The 23,391-nt window shown below is 32.2% G+C and overlaps 1 protein-coding gene across 4 annotated transcripts in view; it reads left to right on the forward strand.

Moving 5' to 3' along the window:
• The window catches only part of LOC144974925 (uncharacterized), a 55,170-nt gene extending 43,669 nt beyond the window's left edge, over positions 1–11,501 (forward strand). For all 4 annotated transcript variants that reach the window (XM_078918439.1, XM_078918438.1, XM_078918441.1 and 1 more), the window contains 9 exons: positions 693–899; positions 3,055–3,162; positions 5,099–5,206; positions 5,849–5,949; positions 6,595–6,661; positions 7,782–7,888; positions 8,073–8,327; positions 9,366–9,454; positions 10,498–11,501. In XM_078918439.1, the coding sequence (XP_078774565.1) occupies positions 693–899; positions 3,055–3,162; positions 5,099–5,206; positions 5,849–5,949; positions 6,595–6,661; positions 7,782–7,888; positions 8,073–8,327; positions 9,366–9,454; positions 10,498–10,712 (1,257 nt within the window). In that variant the 3' untranslated portion in view covers positions 10,713–11,501. The remainder of the gene's footprint in view (positions 1–692; positions 900–3,054; positions 3,163–5,098; positions 5,207–5,848; positions 5,950–6,594; positions 6,662–7,781; positions 7,889–8,072; positions 8,328–9,365; positions 9,455–10,497) is intronic.
• Positions 11,502–23,391: the final 11,890 nt, after the last annotated feature.

Below are 23,391 nucleotides of genomic sequence, written 5' to 3' on the forward strand. Positions count from 1 at the left end.
AAGGGCTTTTTTTAATGGAAAAACTCCGGTTACTTTTGTTGAATGCTCACTTGAACTTTAAATCTTACCAATTTCACAAAGGGGGCGAAGTGATCCAGAAAATCCTGGATTTGAGCCCCTCTTCAGGCACTTTAGTTTGTTTTTTTCCTCTGGCACGAGATTATATAACCCTCAATTTGCTCACTTTGGACAACATCGATATTTCTTTATATAATGCCTAGGTGCCGTTGTGAAAGGGCATAATTTTAATTTAAATAGTTTCACAAAGAGAGCAGTAGTTGTGATGCGAGCAGCTGTCTTTGTGAAATCGGTCAGATCTGCAGTTGTGACCAGATAAAAAATTGGAGAAATTATGATTTGAAAAGATGTCAGTCTTGCCATTAAAGGATGAATATGGCTTGCCCTATTACCATTCATAATATCCGGCTATTTTAGCCTGTGCACAACTAATTTTTGAACCAGTTGGCAATATCATTTATAAATACTAAGTATTCACTGTGGAGTCTGCAATATATTTCTGATATCTAAGGATTTAGAATGGACATGATAATCATTATAATATTATTTTCATGATTATTCAAATAATTGTGATTGCCATTGCTTCAAAGATTATCTGACTGTTGAGTACATGATGTTGCACCTACATTTTGATTAACAAGGGTCGTTTTAATCCTATATACCTACACTTTAAGCTTGGATACCAGAAGCTCCGCAATGAAACTAGAATGGCCAGCAAGCAGTCAAATGGCAGTAGCCACGGCAGTCACATTCACAAACCCACGTCTAGTGTTCTTAGTTCAGAGATGGCCCCAACTGCTGTTCGAGGTCTGCCTAAAGTAGAGCCCACCAACCAGGCCTGGATCACCATGAGAAATGCTCTAAATGACAACAGGATATGGGTATGTATTATTATTTATGTCTGGAACCCTCTATCTCAATCTGGTATCGAACAGACCTGCCGACCAACATAAATATTCCGTAGAAACACCCTTTTTTTTTGGGGGGGGGGGGGGGTTCCAACTGTAGTTCAATCTACAGCCTCAGTGTTGAAGGTAAACTTTATCAATTGAATTATCAAAAAGAATAACCTTGTAGGTAATTTGGTTTGCAGTTCCAGAGACTTGATAATTTAGAGTAACTGTAAATTTCAAAGTTGACAAGGGAGTCAATTCCATGTCCTAATACTCTTCAATAGTCGTAACGTCACTTCCTTCCTAATGACGCATGGTAACTTAGTAACACTGGCTCTAAACTATCAGAACAATGGCGGACGCCCGTATGAAATATTTCTCCGGCGAGCATTAAAGCGTATCCAGCGGGAAAAAAACATAAATTTGATCATGTTTTGACTTTTACACATTCTGATCACAAAGCATATGAAAAGTTCTAGCCAGCATGAAGAATAAAAAGGAATGATTTTCTTTGTTTAGAACCAAGATGGCCACCGTTGCCGGGTGGCGTGACATCAGACTACTGAATCCAATTACGCGTGTAAAGAATAAACCGTATAGATGTCATGTTGAACCAAAACTCGCTGGCCTAGATATATTGAAAATCAAAGATCCAACAACCATGTATGTGTTTTGGATACGTAATGCAGTTTTTGATGACAGAACTACACACGTATCTTTGATTCATTACAACTTGTTGAAAAGGAAAGTTTAACATTAGAGAACTTTATCTAAGAATTCAAAGCAGTATTTAATCCTGTTGACCTATGAAGTGACCCCCCACCCCCACCCCTACCCCTCCCAGTGTAAACTTGAAATTTTAATTATTTCAAATATGCAGGATTGTTTTATTTTAGGATGATATGGATGCAACAATTCTAATTTCAATTTTATTAGGCAATTTATATGTTTTGCAGTTTAAGTGTTAATTGTTGCAATGTTTGTCGAGGTGTAAGAGAATAGATTACCTCTTCATCATCTATTCCCTTTGAAGAAGATTGTTGTCGTGTAGAGGTAGGATCTTAGACCCAAGCTATCGATTTGGCACTTTGGTGGTATGCTCTGAGGAAAGACATGTTGCACACATTTTTTTGAAAATGGATGCTAAATTTGGCTGTTCCTTCGGTGTAAAGCAGTATTGTCTTTGTGGTAAAATTGTACTAGATTGTGACAGGCTGAATAGATCATTCTTTTTGTTAATTGTGCATTGTACCATCATCGAGAGGCTAATAATGATAAATTATAGTTAAATCTAAAGAAATTAGAGCATGATGTTAACCATGAATTTGTAAATTCAACTGTTTTAAATAAACAGTGACCTCCACTGCCATGCAAATTTTAGTGGATTTATTTAGTTACTTAAAATTGATTATTCTCTCACTTTCAAATGATGAAAAAGCCCTATGCTTATTAAGCTAGACGTTCCTAAATGAGCCAATATTTCTCTATCTCTTTTGTACATTTAGGTCAGCCTTGTTATGGTTTTTGCTTATCTCTTACCTCAAATTAAATATATCCATCATTGTTCCTGTCTCTCTCTCTCTCTCTCTCTCTCTCTCTCTCTCTCTCTCTCTCTCTCTCTCTCTCTCTCTCTCTCTCTCTCTCTCTCTCTCTCTCTCTCTCTCTCTCTCTCTCTCTCTCTCTCTCTCTCTCTCTCTCTCTCTCTCTCTCTCTCTCTCTCTCTCTCTCTCTCTCTCTCTCTCTCTCTCTATCCACCCCCCCCCTTTCCTTCCCTTTGTAAATTCATCTTTTTTAATAGAAGAAGGGGGGGGGGGGGGGGGGGGGATACTGGATCACTCTCTTGAATTCTTAGTTCTAATCGTTTTGATCAGCTATACATCAGCCCTCAGGTTTCGGTTTACATTTCATCTCACTATTTCATATTCTTGTCTCTTTATCTCGCCCCTTTCTGTCTCCCTCTCACTCTCTCTCTCCTCCCTTGCACACTAACAGCTTGCTCTTTCTCGGTCTCTCCCCTTTCCCCCCCCCCCCCCCCCCCCCCCTTCTTGAGAATAATATATTTTGCGAGAACACATTAGATCATTCTGGAGCACAGTTCTTTCAATTTTATTTTCTCCACATCTTTATCGATTTCCATGTCCAGGTGGAGGCGGAGAATCCAGACTGCCTGAGTGTCATGGGCAGCATTCCTGACCTGGACAATTTTGGACATGGATCTTATCCAAGTATTGTTGTCCCTATTACGCTGAAGGTAGAGGCTAAATTTATTTTGGTTACTTTATCCAAATTGTTTTGAAATAATGCATTCTAAGTTGAACCAGGGACTGGTTGTTTTTGTTTTATTATTTTTTTCTTTACTTTCTTAGGGATTTTTTTATTTCTCTTCGATGGAAAGGAATTTTAATTGACAAATGATGATGAAAGACTCGCATCTACGAGATGCAAACTATAATTTTTGAAATTTGCTTTGTAGATAACAATGGCTTATATATTAGAATAAAGGAAAGACAAAGCAGTTCACATTTCAATAATCTCAATCGCAAACCATGCAACTAAAAAAACCCAACTAACTCTGCCTTGTACGCCAATTCCGAATTGCATTACAAATGAAGAATCATATGACTGCCAGTTCATGTTGGACTGTCAAGAAGGTTGGATGCGTCTAGCTTTATCTAATTAATTAGTGCAAGTTATTGTGTTTTTCATTATGTTAATTGGATTTTTCATATACTATCGGATATGTTATATATAATATATATATATATATATATATATATATATATATATATATATATATATATATATATATATATATATATATATATATATATATGCTATTTCCCGTTTGGTTGTATTTATGTTATATTGACTTTGTGATAGTGGTGCTTAGTGTTTTTAAAAGTTCTGAGATTACTCATCACTTATTTAAGAAAAGATATATATGCGTTATTGAACCTGAATGGAAATTATCATAATGTTACAAATTCATCGTTATATTAGCACACATTTATACACTGTCATGAACTAATTGATGAAAATACGAGGCTAATTAAAACAAAATAAACATTAAATATAATATAATATTCATAAAATATACAACAGTTACAAGCAATGCTATAAAAATCGCAGCACATAGTCTCATATCATCATCATAATAATAATAATAATAATAATAATAATAATAATAATAATAATAATAATAATAATGATAATAATAATAATATGTAACACATAGATAAGGGACTTTCTACCCCTGCGAGGGAGACAATTCAAACTGTCTGCATCCCATATCCTGAAGGAGTATTGCCGAAAACAAAAAAATAAAAGTTCTTCTCCTGCAGGAAGAAAAAAGAGGGATATGTGTGGAGACTTCGTAAGATAATAGATTCTCAAATTTGTGTTTATACATTTTTGTGCATCCACGTCTGTAAACGAATTTCCATTTTTTCGGATGAATAAAGTATATATATATATATATTATTATTATTATTATTATTATATTATTATTATTATTATTATTATTATTATTATTATTATTATTATTATTATGGTAGTAGTAGTAGTGTTAGTAGTAGTAGTAGTAGTAGTAGTAGTAGTAGTAGTAGTAGTAGTAGTAGTAGTAGTAGTATAGTAATAGTATTCTTATTCGTTTTCTTCTTCTCCTTCTTCTTCTTCTTCTTCTTCTTCTTCTTCTTCTTCTTCTTCTTCTTCTTCTTCTTCTTCTTCTTCTTCGTCTTCTTCTTCTTCTTCTTCTTCTTCTTCTTCTTCTTCTTCTTCTTCTTCTTCTTCTTCTTCTTCTTCTTCTTCTTCTTCTTCTTCTTCTTCTTCTCTTCTTCTTCTTCTTCTTCTTCTTCTTCTTCTTCTTCTCTCTTCTTCTTCTTCTTCTTCTTCTTCTTCTTCTTCTTCTTCTTCGTCTTCTTCTTCTCCTCCTCCTTTTTCTTCTTCTCATTAATATTATTATTTTTATTATTAATGATAATAATAATGATAATAATATAGTATCATTATCATCATCATCATCATCATCATCATCATCATCATCACCATCATCATCATCATCATGTCAATTAATATTGAGCAAACTTTTCATTTAAGCAAAAGGATGCATCCTATACGTTATGTGAGAGAACTATTTAAACAACTTTTTAAAGAGATTATATGACTTTTCTACAATCTTTCCTTTGCAGGTGTTTGAGAATATTTTGGGAACAAAATTTTGTCTGCAGAAGAGTGTTGACTTCGGAGACTGGGTGACTGCAGCCCATATATGTTGCCTGGAGGAAGATTACGTCGAGGTAATATGAGATTTATTTGTGATGCTCCTGGTAGTGGTATCAGCAGATATGTATGGCTGTTACATTGTCTGTATATTTGTGTGCTAGTGATGATAATGAGAGGTTAAAATTGCATTGACGTGAAAGGGATATTGGTGTCTCCCCATAAAAGAAAGAAGTATTTTAGAATCATAAGACTCACTGAGTTGGAGAGTCAATCCCAGTTTCTTTAACACTGAATGGACAATAGCAGTTGTTAGCTATCCTTTGGATACAACTACCCAATATTTGCTTGACGAATAGGGAGGTCAATAAAAAAATTTCATTGTGCTGTAGATTGATACAGATCTCTTTGCTTGTAAGGCTATTGCTTTACCACTTGATAAATGTGCATTATGACTATTCATATTATTATTATTATCATTATCATTATTATTATTATTATTATTATTATTATTATTATTATTATTATTATTATTATTATTATTATTATTTTATTATTATTATTATTATTATTATTATGATGATGATGATGAGATGAGACTATATGCTGCTGAATGAATCATTTGGATATTTTAAAATTCAAAATAAGCAAAAAGATTCTAAAAGATTCATAAAACCCTCCATCCTTTGTAATGATCTTGTTTTATTTATTTTTCTCAGGCCTTACATTACAGGTTTCTTGCAGTCATTGAAAATATGAAATCAAACCCATCTCATGACGTAATCAGTCTGTGTGTTCATCTGGTATCCCATCATATCAAGTATGACAACATCCTTCTCTATTGAAGCCAATTCTCTCTTTGATATTGAGTAATTTTAGAAATAGGAGTTGTATAATGTAGAACTAATTGATCAGCGCATAGTTGAGTCTTTGGAATAGGCTCTTTACTCACATTCTCCCACTGTACTCAGGTATAAAATGAATACCTGGTCGTTAACAGTGTTGTCTCTGTCAGCAAAAAATTGTAATATTGCCTAACAAGCGTCATGTCTCGTCCTACATGTTAAGTGTTGCTATATAAATATATACCTCACTCTGAGGTCGAGTGAACTTTCTGGAAAAGAATGTACTGGGATATATATATATATATATTATATATATATATATATATATATATATATATATATATATATATATATATTATATATATATATATATATATTGTGTGTGTGTGTGTATACCCATTGTGTGTGTGTATGTTTATGTCTGTACCTGTGTATTTGTTTAATAGTTTTTTGGCAAGGTTATTTAGTATGATTTTCAGTTTTAATTTTTATTTTTGGATTAACAACTGACATTTTTTTTTAATCTTTGAAAATATTTATTTTTTTCGTAATACCTTTTAAAGTTATGTTTTCTTTATTTATCTTTTCACATGTTTTAGCTTTTTTATCTTTTAAACCAGACTGGCCATCCAAAAAGTCATTCCCAAGAAAATGCGTAATAAAGAATTGACTAGCTTGTGTGAAGAGGTAAGTCCTTGTTAGAACCCCCCTTCCCCCCATAATGAATTAATGAAAGAAAACAGGATATTCTAAATTATCATGTAAGGCCTCACCAGTATTACATAAGCTACGTTTTTAATTAAGCATCCTAAGTTTACATACATTTTTAGAATTTTTATTTATATTTCAAATTCATTTCCGTAGACAAATTATATTTTTCATTTTTTCATTGACAAGTGAGACCACACCAGGAAAATTTTTTCACATGTTTTTTTTATTAACATTATTACTGCTCAAATTATTATTCTGCCCTGATGAGAGTGAAGTATGGTTTGGTGATAGAAAAATTTCATCCCAGTTCTTTAGAGCCATGCAGTTGGGTAGAGTTTTGTGACCTTTGAAAGTGGGCAGGAAGGTCATAACTGGTCTTCTATCCCCCTATATCTGTTTTCCAATTTGCATTCTGTCTTTGTCTTGGAATAACATGACTAAGTTTTGTCCTGGCCCTGGTCAGACTCTTGACTGGGAGGAAAACAGTCATATGTATAGTTTTAGTTTTTGGAGATGGTTTTTTTTTTCCTTATAATTCATCTCTCTGTTGTGTACTGTAACATTTCTTGTTTTGATTATATTATAATGGTTTGTAAACATTTGAGTGTATTCCTCACTGGGGTTCTGTGCTTGTGTCTGGATGAGACTTTTAGGTGATCTCTAACTAAGTACACTGATCGTGTGCTCATGTAATCTACAGCTGTTTCCTTTTTTAACCATTTCCCTTGGTCTTATTTTTTTTCTTGTGTGCTTTCAATTTTAAATCTAGAATTTATTTTACTATTTCATTTTCTTCCTATTCACTATCGCTGAAATGACCTTAATGTGTCGTAAGATTCGTAAAATCCTTAAAAATTAATAAAAATAAGGTCCATGCAGTTTGAGTACATACAAGTATTAAAGGAATAGTAACGTTTGCTTGTTATTATAGTCTATAGCAGAATTCTTTCCACAACCCATTTGTTTTTTTTAAAAGAGTGCTTTTACCAATTAAATTTGTTTTATTGAATTTAGCCAAGGTAGAACATTAGACTGACATGAGGTGTGGAGTCATTTTGGTGTGACTGTTGTTTTTTGTTTCTTTTTCGTTCTTAAGATTTTAGATTTCTGGAGGCATAACAGTTTTCCAATTAAAGAATTGGAAATCGTGTTTACAGAACATTTGTCTGTGCTGTCCTCTTGGTTGATCAAGACAATGTTGAAGTAAGTTTTTAAATGGAAAAGTGTTTCATTTGTGTATTATGAAAGGTATGTTTTGTTAACCCTGTTCTATCCATTTCTCACATTTTTTTGCAATATAATAAAAAGTAAGTTTTCAAAAAAGACTAACAAAATATAAAATCCAAGAGTTATTTATATGCGCTTCGCTTGCTTTTCCTCTCAATAGCCCTCCAACCCAGCTCCAAGACGAATTGGGGGATAAGGACTTGCCTGGAGCTTTGTTATTTTCAAGCAACTTTTCACTTAAAGTTCTCAACTTCTGCATGAAAAATCCTGGCACATCCCTTACATCTGACCTTGGTCTTCCTTCACAAATAAGCAGTGACAAGAAAGAAGGAAGCAGCTCAATCAGAGGTGACAGATTGGTTAATCCACAGCAGAAAAGAACCTCCCAGGATCGTCTATGGGCTGATATCTTAAGGTACTTCTATGCTTTATCCCATTATCATTCTTGGTGGGGTTGTTTTTTAACTCCCATAGTGGGCAGGGAGGTCATTGCTGTGTCCTATATATATATATATATATATATATATATATATATATATATATATATATATATATATATATATATATATATATATATATATATATATATATATATATATATATATATATATATATCTGTTTTCCAAGTTGTTTTCTGTCTTTGTCTTGGAATGAGATTACTTAGTTTGACTAAGGAATTGTGATGATTTTTTATCTTGATGTTAGAATTGCTCTATTTTATCCAAGTCTTCTCATTGGTCTGGAAACATGTTTAACACTTTCTGTGAAGTCAACTTTAATATAATTGTGATATATGTCAAAGCTCAGGCTTTTAAACACTGATGAGGAACTCGATTGAGATGAGAAATCGTATATCCCTGGTTAGTCTCCCATTTGCCATTTCTAATGCGTGATACAAAAAAGCTTTTAGGTGATACGGGCTCCAGATGGTATTGGCATATTCTAAAATTGGTCACGTGAAGGTTTTGTAGCAGTGTGCATGGAATGTTTTGTAGCAGTGTGCATGGATGATATTTGGAGAGGCTCTTAGATTACAGGAATGTTTGTCCTTAGGGTCTATGTCTAGGAAAAACAGAAGTTTTAGGTTTTAGTTGCAGTGAAGTGAGCCGGGGCAAGGTACCTTGTTATCGACTGCAAAGCACATATTTATTATTATTATTATTATTATTATTATTATTATTATTATTATTATTATTATTATTATTATTATTATTATTATTATTATTATTATTATTATTATTATTATTATTATTATTATTATTTTTTATTATTATTATTATTCATCATCATCATCATCATCATCATCATCATCATCATCATCATCATCATCATCATCATCATCATCATCATATTAGTGTTGTTGTTGTTGTTGTAATGATACTAATTATTTCTATAATATGACCTATTCGATGCAATGAACTAGTCATAGATTCATTTCTTGTTTTAATATCAGAAATATGAGGAAAGATCCAGGTTTCATCAGTCTGACCCATAGTCAAATAGAGCATATGCAAGACCAAGCAGAGGCCCTTTCTACTAAAGGTAACAACAATAGATAAAAAGATAAAAGGTTAAAATGAAGCAAAATTTGAAGAAATCTTCCTTCCCCTTCTTCTCTTTCTCCTCTTTTTTCTTTCCATCCTCCTCCTTTCCACCCTCTCTTTTCCCTCCTCCTCATCATCTTTGTCTTCTTCTTTCTTCTATTTCTTCTTCTTCTTCTTCTTCTTCTTCTTCTTCTTCTTCTTCTTCTTCTTCTTCTTCTTCTTCTTCTTCTTCTTCTTCTTCTTCTTCTTCTTCTTTTGTTATTATTATTATTATTATTATTATTATTATTATTATTATTATTATTATTATATTATTATTATTATTATTATTATTATTATTATTATTATTATTATTATTATTATTATTATTATTATTATTATAGTGGTCTCTCTTTATAAGCACGTTCTCCTGGAATCAAGCAGAGTGTGCTTATAGCCGGATCGTGCTTATATTCGGATTAATATTTTTTGCTAAGTATTTGTCCAATGCTCTTGTCAAAGTAAAGATTACCCTTTCCTGTTATAACTGTATGCACCAGGTTTCAGGATTGGAGCTGTTGTTGTTGGTGGTGGTAGTAGTAGTGGTAGAAGTAGTAGTAGTAGTAGTCGTATTCGTAGTAATAGTAGTAGTAGCAGGAGAAGCAGCAGCAGTAGTAGTAATAGTAGTAGTAGTAGCAGGGGTAGTAGCATCAGTAGTAGTAGTAGTAGTAGTGGTAGTAGTCATATTCGTAGTAACAGTAGTAGTAGCAGGAGAAGCAGCAGCAGTAATAGTAGTAGTAGTAGTCGTATTCGTAGTTATAGTAGTAGTAGCAGGAGAAGCAGCAGCAGCAACAGCAGTAGTAGTAGTAGTAGTAGTAATAGTAGTAGTAGTATTTTCAAGTTTCTTCACTTTTCGCATTGCTTTTTGTTTTTTCGCTTGTTTCCTTCTTGTATTGTTTGTATTAATGTTTTGTTTGTATTTAAAGTATTTGGAATTTTTTTTTCTTTTATTCATTTTGATCTATTCTTGAACATAACTTGTGTTGTTTTCCCTTATATCAGACAATCAATCCAAGTTTGTGCTATTTACATGCGGCCACCATTATCCAGAGTCTGTTTTCAGGACAGAAACCGTTCCCTCCATGGTCTCCCAACTCTCTTCTGGGCCACAGAGGCTACCAAATTCAACGCCATTACTACAGCACTTGCTTCACAGGTCGGGTTTGAAACCCATGGCATGTCCAAAATGCATCAAACATGGATTATTGACAAATTAATGTAACAAATAAGTAATACTCATTTTGTACACCAAGCATGAACTGCCAATAAAGTGTTCGAATGGTTGTATGAAAGCAAGAGAGAGAGAGAGAGAGAGAGAGAGAGAGAGAGAGAGAGGGGTTGGGGGGTGGGGGGCATGGAGGGACTGACTACATTAAGTAAATGATTGATATTAAGTGCTCATTGATGTACATATGAAACTAAATCATTCAAGATTTTCTCGTATATAAACGAACTTCTGGAATTTATTATTGTCGTTAAATTTTGCGGACTTTGTATATGTTTCATAAGCTATCCTCAGGCTGCCTCAAACGTTATTGGTACCTATTTAGAATTTCTGTCTTTTTGTCTCAAATGGCAATGGTACAATAATGGATCAATCCACTTAGCAATTGACTCTGAATCACATCTGGCATATGTGAAAGATTGTAAACAACTTTATGTATAAGTTTGTAAGGGGCTCGTTTTGATTTTTAAAATAAAAGAAAAATGAGTATCTATCATTTTGGTATTTTTTCCTGGTAGATTTGTTATCTACTTAGATTGATTTATAACTTTACCACTTTTGTGCCATGATTAGCGAAATCACTTTATATTGTTCTAAACACATTTACTTTTAATAACTAACATATGATACATACTAAATTGAATCACATTGGTTTTATTTAAATTCATTCGACAGCATTATTTGAATTATCTATTTGATGTTTATTATATATATAGACCTGTAAATTCTCAGTCAATTAACTGAAATCAGTCAATTCGTCAAATTCAAATATTTTTAAAAAGGAGAGAAAGAAAGGAGGAAGAAAGAAAGGATTCATGAATCGTAGTCGAATGACCGTGAAGAAATTAGGAATGTTCCACAGCGCTACACATAGCTCGAGGGCCGTTTATATTTATAATGGATATATTCCCAAGGCTAAGCGACGCTTCTTAGAATTGCTGTGTCTGAACACACCCCAGTGTATTTTCACACAGCCTTCGTGAAATTATCTTTTCACTTTCCAAACCTGTCGTGATCCCACTGGTAGCCAATTTTAACTGAGCACTGAGCGATAAATATCACTGTTTTGTCTAAGCCAAAATTGACCACATTTACTTGGTAGAACCTAAAAGTATGAAAAAGTTTAATGCGAAAGCCGGAAGTGCGTTATGAAGACACCTTCAAATCGAAAGTTATATGATTGCTACAAGCGCATCTCGATTGCCTCACGTTGTAAACAAACTGGTTGACCGTTTCCTCACTTATGTGGGTACCTAATTATGAGAAACAATTGAAAGTAGTTCCCATGTAAATTCGTTTTCTTCCATTGTTTTGCTCAAGTGAGCTTGCTGTTTACTATTCATCTCGATTCTTTGGATTTTTCTGATACGATATAAAGAGTTTCAGTGAGGTTCAGTTTCAGTCTCAGTCAATTTTTATAGAGCTCATTTACAGGTCTATATATAAATTGATTATATATATTTTATATAACTGTGAAATGTGATTAGTTGATATGTCTTTCTATTCTTATAAATATGTAAACATAATTATGTCAAGTATAATGGAAGGAAATCCTTACATACTTGTTCAAAGCAATTAATTTTTGTAATGCATTTCTATGATTAATCACATTATCACTTTGCAATTTAGAATAATAAATTTAGACATGATCAAGAAATAGAAATAGATAAATTCTGTTTCATGCAAATAACTTATAGCAATGACGAATGTTTTAGAGTCATGTTTTGACTTTGAAATGACAAACAAAACTTGAAGTCACACCTAAGGAGGTCACAGGCCAGCTGGATTTAAGTGCAGAGTTGAAATGAGACAACATATATGTAGCCATTTGCCATTTTCTTTCCCATTTTATGTTCCAAATCAGTGCTACAGAAGCCAAAGTCTACCCTATGCTGCTGTCCTTTGGCTTTGACTAAACCTATTTTTATTTTTGGCCTTTTACTTCTGATTTGGATTGATTTATACATTGTAAATGTCCTGAGATAAAATAGTTTTGCTCAAATTTTACTTTTGTTTAATCTTAGTGTTGATTGCTTTACCAAAATTAAAACATGATGATAATGACTTGGAGAAAGCACTATATTTCTGTCCAGAAATCTTTTACGTAAAAGATTCATTGATTAAGATGACTTATTTAAATTGTAAGATGACTTTTGAAATTGTCAAAAAGTCTCAAATTGGAGACGTTAAAAAACCTAAATCGATCGACATTTGAATTGATGTCTTTTGTAGCAGCACAGCAAACTCCCCATCCCATGTTTAGAGCATAGTAGAACATTGGACCCACTCACTATCTGGATTAAGTGAGTATTCCTGCGCCCTGGGTGGGGTACTTTGACCTCTGATGATGGGAAGAGAGGTCACTCTTGCCGTGTCATCTATCCCTCATATTTGATTCTCTTTCCATGTCGCTGTCTTTCTATATTCTGGATTAAGATTGCTCAGTTGTTGTTTTTTTCTTTCTAGCAGGGATCTTTAGTTGAAAGGAGGCAGACAAATGTATTATTCCTTTTTTAAGAGATGTTTTTTTCCCTTGTGAATCATCTGTTATGTACTATTATAGTTATTAGTTTTAAATATATTGTACTTTGCATGGATTTGGGTATATCCTTCGAAGCGGAATCCTTTGCTTGTGCCCAAATGGGACCTTTTGGTATGGTCAAAATAGGTACATCATTGGATTGCTCGGGGAAACTTCTGTTCTCTATTTGGGCCAGTCCCATTTGTCTTACTTTTTTTTTTCTTTATTGCTTTTAATATCAGATCTACAACTTTTACTCTGTCGTCTCTTTTTTTTACTGGTGCTGAAATAACCTTAAAGTGTTGCAAGCAACACATTTTTAAAAAAGAAAAAGAAAAAATCTTTGCAGTTACACATCAGTATTATTGCAAAGTTAATACGCCAAGGCAGCATTATGCCCTCTATAAATGTCCTTTATTGAAATCAGAAAATTTTATTTAGATTTTTTTTTGGTATTATTTTATATTAGTATGTCCTTTTATATAAAATGACAGTGATCATCTCTTTCATCTTGTATTGTGGGATAGAAGTATTGAGGTCACTTGCTATCTTGATTGACTGAGTACTCTTGTCCACAAAGACTCGTAGATAATTTGCGATTGAAGATCACTGAATGTTATAAGGGTATGACCACCATTTTCATGCTTTTTTTCTTTAATGAGAGATTTTTTTTTTTTTTCATTTTAAATGTAAATCAGCTCTCAGTTGTATAATTCATGTCTGTGTTTTGATTAACAATATGTATGAATCAAATTTTATTTGTGTATATTTATAGTTCATTTGTCTTAGTAGAATAGTAATAATGCAAATATATTTTCATTTTCAGCAGAGATCCAGGTTACGCTTAAATCTTTACTTCAGACGAGGTACAGGCGTACTAATTATCGAAGCCTGTTGTCTTATTTTTCTTCTTAAATGATTTGTGTTAAACTTTTCAGAAACATTAACACGATAGAAGGGAAATTGTGGTTGGATACAACAGTTTATCTGTCATTCCTGGGTGGGGACTTTGACCTCCCATGGTGGGCAGGAGGTCACACTTTGTCTTCTATCCCCTTATATCTGTTTTTGTCTTGGAATGGGATTACTTGCTTTTGTCCTAACCCCGGCCGGAGCCCTTGACTGGGAGGGAAATAGTCAAATGTATAGTTATAGTTTTGTGAGATTATTTTTTTTTTCTTGTAAATCATCTCTCTGTTATGTACTGTTACATTTTTTTGCTATTGGTATATATTTGTTTTTAAACATTTGAATTTATTCCTCTTAATGGGGACCTGTGTTTATGTCTCGATCAGACTTTTAGGTGATCTCACACTAAGTACACTTATAGTGTGCTCTGTTCCCTTTATGAACCGTTTCACCTTTGTCTTAATTTTTCTCGTATGCTTTCAATTGTAAATCTATAACTTTTTAAAGTATATTTTCTTTCGCTTTACTGGTGCTGAATTGATCTAAATGTGTCGCAAGAACCGTAAAAACCCTTAGAAACAACTGGGTGGGGTTCCCGACCTCCCATAGTGGGCAGGGAGGTACTTGCTGTATCTTCTTCCCTGTATCTGTTTTCCAATTGTATTCTGTCTTTGTCTCGGAATGAGATTACTAAGTTTTGTCCTGACCTTGGCTGGGGAGGAAACAGTTGACTGTATAATTATTGTTTTGGGAGGTGATATTTATTTCCTTGTAAATCATCTCTTTGTTATGTATTGTTCTTTTCTTTTTTTTTTTAACATGTGATTTGTAAACATTTGAGTGTATTCCTTTTAGTTGGATCTTGTGCAGGTGTCTGGGTGAAACATTTAGGTAATCTCAGATTTAGTACACTGATAGTGTGCTCTTGGAATCTACATCTGTTCCCTATTTTTACCATTCCCCTTTGTCTTACTTTTTCCTCGTCCTTTTAATCGTACATCTACAATGTTTTTACTATCCCATTTTCATCCTTTTTACTGGCGCTGATATGACCTAAATGTGTCGCAAGCACAGTAAAACCCTTAAAAACAAACAAAACAAACCTTAGAAACAAACATGTCTGTCATTCATTCAAAGTTTTATGTATATATTTATAAAATATTTATAATTCGATATGTGCTCAATCAATGATCATAATTTATGTGTCTTTTCCTGCGATAGAATATAGTATTGACAACTTTTATGAATATATAAACATAAATCCAGTATATTTTAAAACATTTTTGTGAGTACTTAAAGGTTGTATGAAGTGTGAATGTCAGTAAACAATAGACTAGTCATGTTGTGCTCAGTCAGGTTCATAATTGGTATGTCTGATACTATTCGTTTTATGATTTAGATTGGCTGTTGATGGATGGTGTTGGCAGAGTCTACTCTCTCCTCCCCTATTCGTTGTCCCCTTCTATGTAACATTCTATCTTTATCCTGGATAAAACAACTTGTTTTTTGCTCAGGCCCAGGTTGGGATTCTTTGTTGACGGTAAGCAGCCAGGTGTCGCATATTTTAGTATGCTATGATCTGTAAATCATCTTCATTTGTGTGTGTTTGTAAGAAAGGACTGGAGCAGTCTCCTTAGCTGGAGGATATCAATTTGGTCCGCACTTACTGTCGCTTCTAATCATCACCACCACCTGGATGGGGTCTTATGAACTCCCACTGGGTGGGGATCCTGACTTCCCATAGTGGGCAGGGAGGTACCTGCTGTGTCTTCTATCCCCCCATACCCGTTTTCCAATTGTTTCCTGTCATTGTCTTGGAATGAGATTACTTAGTTTTGTCCTGACCCTTGCCGAGGTTCCTTGGCTGGGAGGGAAACAGTCGAATGTCTAGTTATAGTTTTGGGAGGTGATATTTTTTTCCTTGTAAATCATCACTCCGTTATGCATTGTTTTATGTTTAGTTTATTATATGATTGGTAAACATTTGAGTGTATTCCTCTTAGTTGGGACCTGTGCTTGTGTCTGGATGAGACTTTTTGGTGATCTCAAACTAAGTGCTTTGGCGGTGTGCTTTTGGAATCTACATATGTTCCCTATTTCAACCAATTCCCCTTTGTCTTACCTTTTCTTTTGTGCTTTAATTGTAATTCTAGAACTTGTTACTATCCCATTTTCTTCCTTTTTACTGGCGCTGATATGACCTTAATGTGTTGCAAGCGCCGTAAAACCCTTAAAAACAACAAAACAAAAACAAACAATGAACTCCCATGGTGGGCAGAGAGATCCTTGATGTGTCTTGTATTCCCCATATCTGTTTTTCCTTTCCATGTTGCTCTCTGTCTTTGTTCTGGATTGAGATTACTCAATTTTTTTTTCATAGTTCTAGAAGCGATCCTTAGCTGGGAAGGAGACTGTCAAATACAGTGCAGAGGGGATATAGCGACAACTGTTATATCGACATCTCGCTTTTTATCTCATTTCCTTTTCCACGTTACTTTCGTCTTTGTTCTGGGTTGGCATTGCTGTTTTTTTTTTTTTTTTTGTTTTTTTGTTTTTTGAGAGATGATATTTTCCCTTGTAAATATGTTTTGTACTATTTTTGTTTTTGGTTTTGAATTTATACTTTGTAAACATGTGAATATATCCCTCATTGGAGGATCCTGTGTTTGTGCCTAGATAGGACTTTTAGGATATGATAAACAGGCAAATTGATAGAAATTCATAGGATCTTCTGTTGCCTATTTAAACAGTCCCCTTTACCTAACTCTCCTGATCATCTTTCTTTTTACTGGCACTGAAAAGAACTAAAATGTAGTAAAACCCTTACAAATGATTATATATGTGTGCCAAAAAGAATGCTTTTGTTTCAACTTAAGTGCCGTATTTGAACTGGTCCCCTTGTATTTTTTTTTATTCTTAAACACAACTCAACCGTACATCTATAATTTTTTTTATCATCATATAGACTTCCATTTGGATGATGTTTAAAAGGCCTAATATTGTTGCAAGCATTGTAAAACCACTGGAAACAATGTTTCAATTTGTTCCTTTTGTCTCAATTTCACATCGTCTTCCCCATTTTTATGCGTTGAAATGCGTTGAGTGTGCCATCAAATTTCTAAAAAACAAGGACAATGGTAGTCCCCATTCTCTTTTCCTTTATGTTTTTTTTACAGATATTCCAGATTGCTCAAAAGATCATATTTATGTGATATACATTCCTTGCTCAAATTATTCATTACATAGATGATATTTATATGATATATAATAAATTTTAATTCTTTTGCCAAATAAAGTTTTCTTAAGAAATAATAAATTTCCACATTTGTCTTATATTAATTCACCTATTCACGAATGTCCCTGCTGTTTGACGGTTGGATTTAATACAGTTTGGATATAGAAAGATATATTCAAACGCTTTAAGGCTATGCAAATGGGGTGAGTTGAGTTGCTGTATAAATGCGATTAACTATTTATCATATTAATATACTTGGATATACTGGGTGGGATATTTGACCTCCCAGGGGGTCACTTGCTGCGTCTTCTATCCCCAAATATTTCCATTTCCAGCTTTGCTTTGTCTTTGTCTTGGGATGATATTACTTGGTTTTGTGCTACCCCAGGCGGACTCTTTGGCTGAGAGGGAAACAATCAAATGTACAGTATTAGTTTTGGGATATTATATTGTTTTCCTTGTAAGTCATCTCTGTGTTGTATTCTGTCATAGATTGTGTTTTGAATGTATTTTGTATACATTTGAGGGAACTCCTCTTCCTGGTAGCCTATTCTCGAGCCTTTTAGGTGATCTCAAACTAAGTGCACTAATGCTATGCTCTTGGATTCTACTTCTGTTCCCTATTTTAACAAACCCCCTTAGTCTTACTTTTTCTTGGGCGCTTTTAATTGTAAATCATATTTTCTCATTTTACTGGTGAGGATATGAGTTTAATTTGTCACGTACGCCGCTAAACCCTTAAGAATTTAAAAACCTAACCTCATTGAAAGACCTATAAGCGTTTCAAGGGCTTTGTTACTTCTAAAACTAATCTTTTTACTTTTCTGTCATCTCCCTTTTAAGGCCTATCCTAAAGTCTGTCTGCAGACTGTGTCCACGGCATGTCACAAATCATCATAAAGCTGCAAAATGTAGAATTGTGATTTTTTTTGCATGCGACCTTATATTTTAATTGACATTATGAATTTCCAATTTGAAACAGAAACTGCTCTCTTCGAGAAAAGGATTAAATCTGGAATTACAATAAGATTGATAATGGGGGAAATTATGTTTTTAAACAAAATAAAGTCTTGCAATTTTAGAATAAATGAGCACTTTATAGTCCATTAGCATGGGTTCACAAGATGGACATTCTACAATATTGCCAGGTTGTATTCATTTAGGTTGTATTCATTCAAATAGAGTGAGGTATAAACGTGAGTTGAGTGCCTTACCCAAGGATACAATAGTTTTATTGTCATTGTGGCGCATTCAGTTACTGAACTTGCTCAATATTGCATGACTTCTATACCTAACAAAATGTTTTACTTAGTTATTGACGCGAAAAGGGTCAAGAGTCAAGTTTGTGTTCTAGTGTCCAATAACCTCAAAGTGCTGGATGGGGTCCCTTGACCTCCCATGGTGGGTGGGGAGGTCACTTTGTGTCTTCTAGCTTCTATACCTCATCTCCTTTACCCAGTTCCTTTCCGTCTTTGATTTGGAATGAGATTACTTTATTTTGTCCTGCCACACTGGCTGGGAGGAAAACAGTTAAATGTATATTATTAGTATTGAGAGATTTTTTTTTCTAGCAGATCACCTCTCTGTTATGTACTTTCGTAATTCTATTTTAAATATAATTTTATGTAAACATGTGAGTGTATACCTCCTAGTGGGATCCTGTGCTTGTTCTGGATGGGACTTTTAGGTGATCTCCAACCAAGTAGGGCCTACATCGATTGTCTGTGCATCGGATAGATTTCTGTTCCCTATTTGAACTAGTCCCCATTGTCTTACTTTTTCTTGGGTGCTTTTACTACTGTAATTGTAAATCTATAATTTTTTGACTTATTTTTACTGGTGCTGAAATAACTTTAGTGTCGCAAGCGTTGTAAAACCCCTTAAAACAAACAAACAAAACAACATCTACGTGTTGCATTTAAACGGCTAAAAATAAGTCAAAGTGAACCAAGATCATAATTTACAACCAGAATTTTATTTTTCAACAGTGGAAAAATATATCTCTTTTTGCCATGCAAATTTACCTGAAAACGCTCTAAAATCTACTTACAACACTCCCATTCTTACACCAGACAGATCCCACTTTTTCACGTCATTTGCTCAGTCTTTCAATCATAGGTAACAAAATCTAATTAAATCGAACAAGTCACTCTAAAATATTGGAATCATTATTAGAATAAGGAAAGGAAATAATAAACCCAGAGGATTTAACGCGTAAGTGGGAAAATACGGACGGAATTTAAGTTGTATAATTGTTAATTATTTTTAAAAGCAAAAATCACTATTACTGATGATAGAATAAACAAAATGCTTATCTCTGGTCATGATAATCAAATTATACACTTAGAAAAATGATAAGTAAAGGAAAACAAGTTCAGGAACACTGGAAAAAAATTGAGATTTTCTGGGTTTTAAGGGACGAAATTGAATGAGAATCATTTTTAAAGAGACAAATCTCAATTAAAAAAAAAAATAATTTCAGAACTCAAAAATGGGTTATAAATATCAGATGATCATATTATTAAAATAAGAAATGTATCATTTTTCTCATCTTATTATTTTATTATCTTCAAATTAATTTTTTAAAATGATCTTGACACCATTGATGAAAAATTAATAATGACTTAATAAGTAAGAATGATGGTAATGATAACAATAGTAATATTGATATTAATGATCATAATGATGATGGTGGTAATAATAATAATAATAATAATAATAATAATAATAATAATAATAATAATAATAATAATAATAATAATAATAATAATAATGAGGATGATGGTGATGATGATAATAATAATTGTAAATAATAATGATGATGATAATAATGATAATAATAATAATAATAATTGTAAATAATAATAGTAATAATAATAATAATAATAATAATAATAATAATAATAATAATAATAATAATAATAAATAATAATATTGATAAGAATAACAATATTAATAATAATAATAATAATAATTAAAAAAAAAAAAAAAAATAATAATAATAATAATATAAATAATTAATAATAATAATAATAATAATAATAATAATAATAATAATGAAAATAAAAATATTAATGATAATAAGGATGTAAGATTCATAATAAAGCGAATCCTACATTAACGACAGGAAATGAATCAATTTTGAGTGTGATGTTTGCTTCCAAAATTGATTAAACTAACAATGACAATGGTTATTGATGACTTGAATAAATGTGTACAGTATTTACAATCAATGACTGGAAAGACTAAACGTTCTATTACACAACAACGATGAGCTCTAACAAACTTATCGACAATGAGTTAAACATGTAAAACACACAGACACTCACACACACACATACAAAATATAAAAGACTTGAACTACTTCTAGAACTATAGTTTCATATTCATGGTGCAACATTGCTAAACAAATTGAAATCTGGCATAAGGTAGCGTCAAATAGAATAGTTTCGTTTCAAGGTGGAAACTATGCCAATCATGGTATGTATATGTGATCCTTATGTCGGGGTTGAACTAGATGCTTGAAATTGAATTTATAGCAAGAAAAATGAATGAATTTCTATTTGTTTGTGAGCAAGAATTAATTCAATTTCTCACATTGCAAAAAGCCGAATGTTCGTATTTCATTTTGAATATTTCATATGGTACAGAAAAATCAAGGATTGATAAGTTTGACTGATTAACTGATTAATTTATTTAATGTTAGATTAACTGATATTGATGATAATTTTTGGTGTCGAATTGCCACAATTGTAACAAATTGAAAATGAAATGAATATGTTTATGTTGTGTATATCGAACGTGTGAAAGAAAGAGAGAGAGAGAGAGAGAGAGAGAGAGAGAGAGAGAGAGAGAGAGAGAGAGAAAATAAGTAGGAGTGAAATATCTGTTCAAAGTTACAGTTATCATTTAACGTTATAACAAGTGTAACTAAATGACAAATTGCCATATTTATGGACAATAAAGATCTATTATTATTATTATTATTATTATTATTATTATTATTATTATTATTATTATTATTATTATTATTATTATTATTATTATTATTATTATTATTATCTTTTAAATTCTAGATTGAATTTTCGGGGTCGAATTCATCCCGACATAACACCAGTTTGGGGACGGTGGATCACAATTTACTTTTGTGAAAGGCATTTCCTTTAATTGGAAATCAAGTTTGTTTTTTTTTTAAAAGGAAGCGACTGCAACAAATCTGACTATACTTAAATGCAAAGTTTTTTCTTTAGGCATTTGACTGTAGGTTGTTTACAAATTAGTTTGAAAATAGTGTTTTGATGGCATTTGCAACCATTTGAAAGATAAGGATATTGAATGCTATGAGACCTCATCTTTATTATTTTATAATACTATTTGTTAACTATCTAATTCGGGGAAATGTCCACCTTTTGAAAGAGAATTCATATTGTTCTCATAGGAAGCATTGTCGTAGAAAGTCGTTTATATTGCATTGAAAAGAAAAAAAAATACAGAAACAACTTTTAAAATGTAGATAGTGAAATTAATATGGCTTGTTTGTCAATAATTAAGAGTGTACAGTATTAGGAAGACTTCGTTAAACGATGATGATGATGATGATGATGATGATGATGGTGATGATGATGATGATGATGATGATGATGATGATGATGGTGATGATGATGACGACGACGGTTGATGATGAAAAATAGACACATGTTTTACATTTTAAATCCGAACTAATAGCATACGTTTTTTTTTTAAATTCAGCCTTTTTTTATTCAACAAAAAAAAACCCGTTTAAATAATCTTTTTTTTTTTCTTTTCGGTACTTGTAGTTAGGTGCCAATCTGCATCCTAGTATGAATAATATTTTGTTTCGTGTGGAAGAAATACTCAATCCTTTTGTGGCTACAGAATCAAAATTGTAAGACAAAGTTATAAGGATTCATTGACATGACAAACTTATAGATAAACATAACAATAAATATCAAATTTACCAAGGCATTTTTATAGAATATGATTTTGATGTGATGAAGGCAGGTCTGTGATCATTTTAGGTAAAATGTATACAATGAAAAACAATAGATAGCGCTCGATATAATAACTAATACACGATAATGAAGATGAAATTATATAATAAGAGATTTGAAACATGGACGGAAAATTGAGAAAACCGGGATAAAGCCTATTATTTAAAACACTCTCTTTTACATAAATTTAAAACACTCTCTTTTACATAACACTAAATTTATATAACAATAGTTGGATATAATTGATAGAAAGATTGTACTTAAGACATTATATATCAAATGAAAAGTTTAAAAAAAAAAATACAAATAAATAAATCACAGCCATTTAATATATCAGCAAAGTGATTGGAGTCAACGAAATGTTTTTTAAGTTTGACATATTTTTTTATCAATGAGGCAAACATTTTTTGACCATATTTAAACATTTACTAGAAATTTGTAAAAATAGATTTGAAAGAAGAAATTATGATGACACCGTGCTGATATTATTTGATAAAAGTGTAACGGTACACTAGTTCTCTTTACGTCCATTACGTCGGTATATATAAATATATATATATTATATATATATATATATATATATATATATATATATATATATATATATATATATATATATATATATATATATATAATATATATATATATATATATATAATATATATATATATATATATATATAATGCCCTTACTTCGATTATCATATTACATTGATCAAACAAACAACTGCAAAATGTGATACATCAAAACATTGCAGTTCTGCATATCTCATGAACTGAAAAAAATAATACACCAATCATGTTTTAGTTCGAAATGTTCCAGTTTCGTTGCTGACGTGAATAATTGCAAAACCATTCATTGTTTGGTATTTTACTAAAGCGCTCTTAAAGAAATGTTTGTTGTTTTTTTTATTTTGACCAGAAAATTCATCTTTCAAATATCGATTGATTGAAATGACCATCATTTTGTCCAAAAATCTCAAATTTTTGACTTC

The sequence above is a fragment of the Berghia stephanieae genome, chromosome 6 (assembly GCF_034508935.2).
Source record: "Berghia stephanieae isolate SIO BIC M18660-M18661 chromosome 6, UCSD_Bste_1.3, whole genome shotgun sequence".
NCBI lineage: Eukaryota > Metazoa > Mollusca > Gastropoda > Nudibranchia > Aeolidiidae > Berghia > Berghia stephanieae.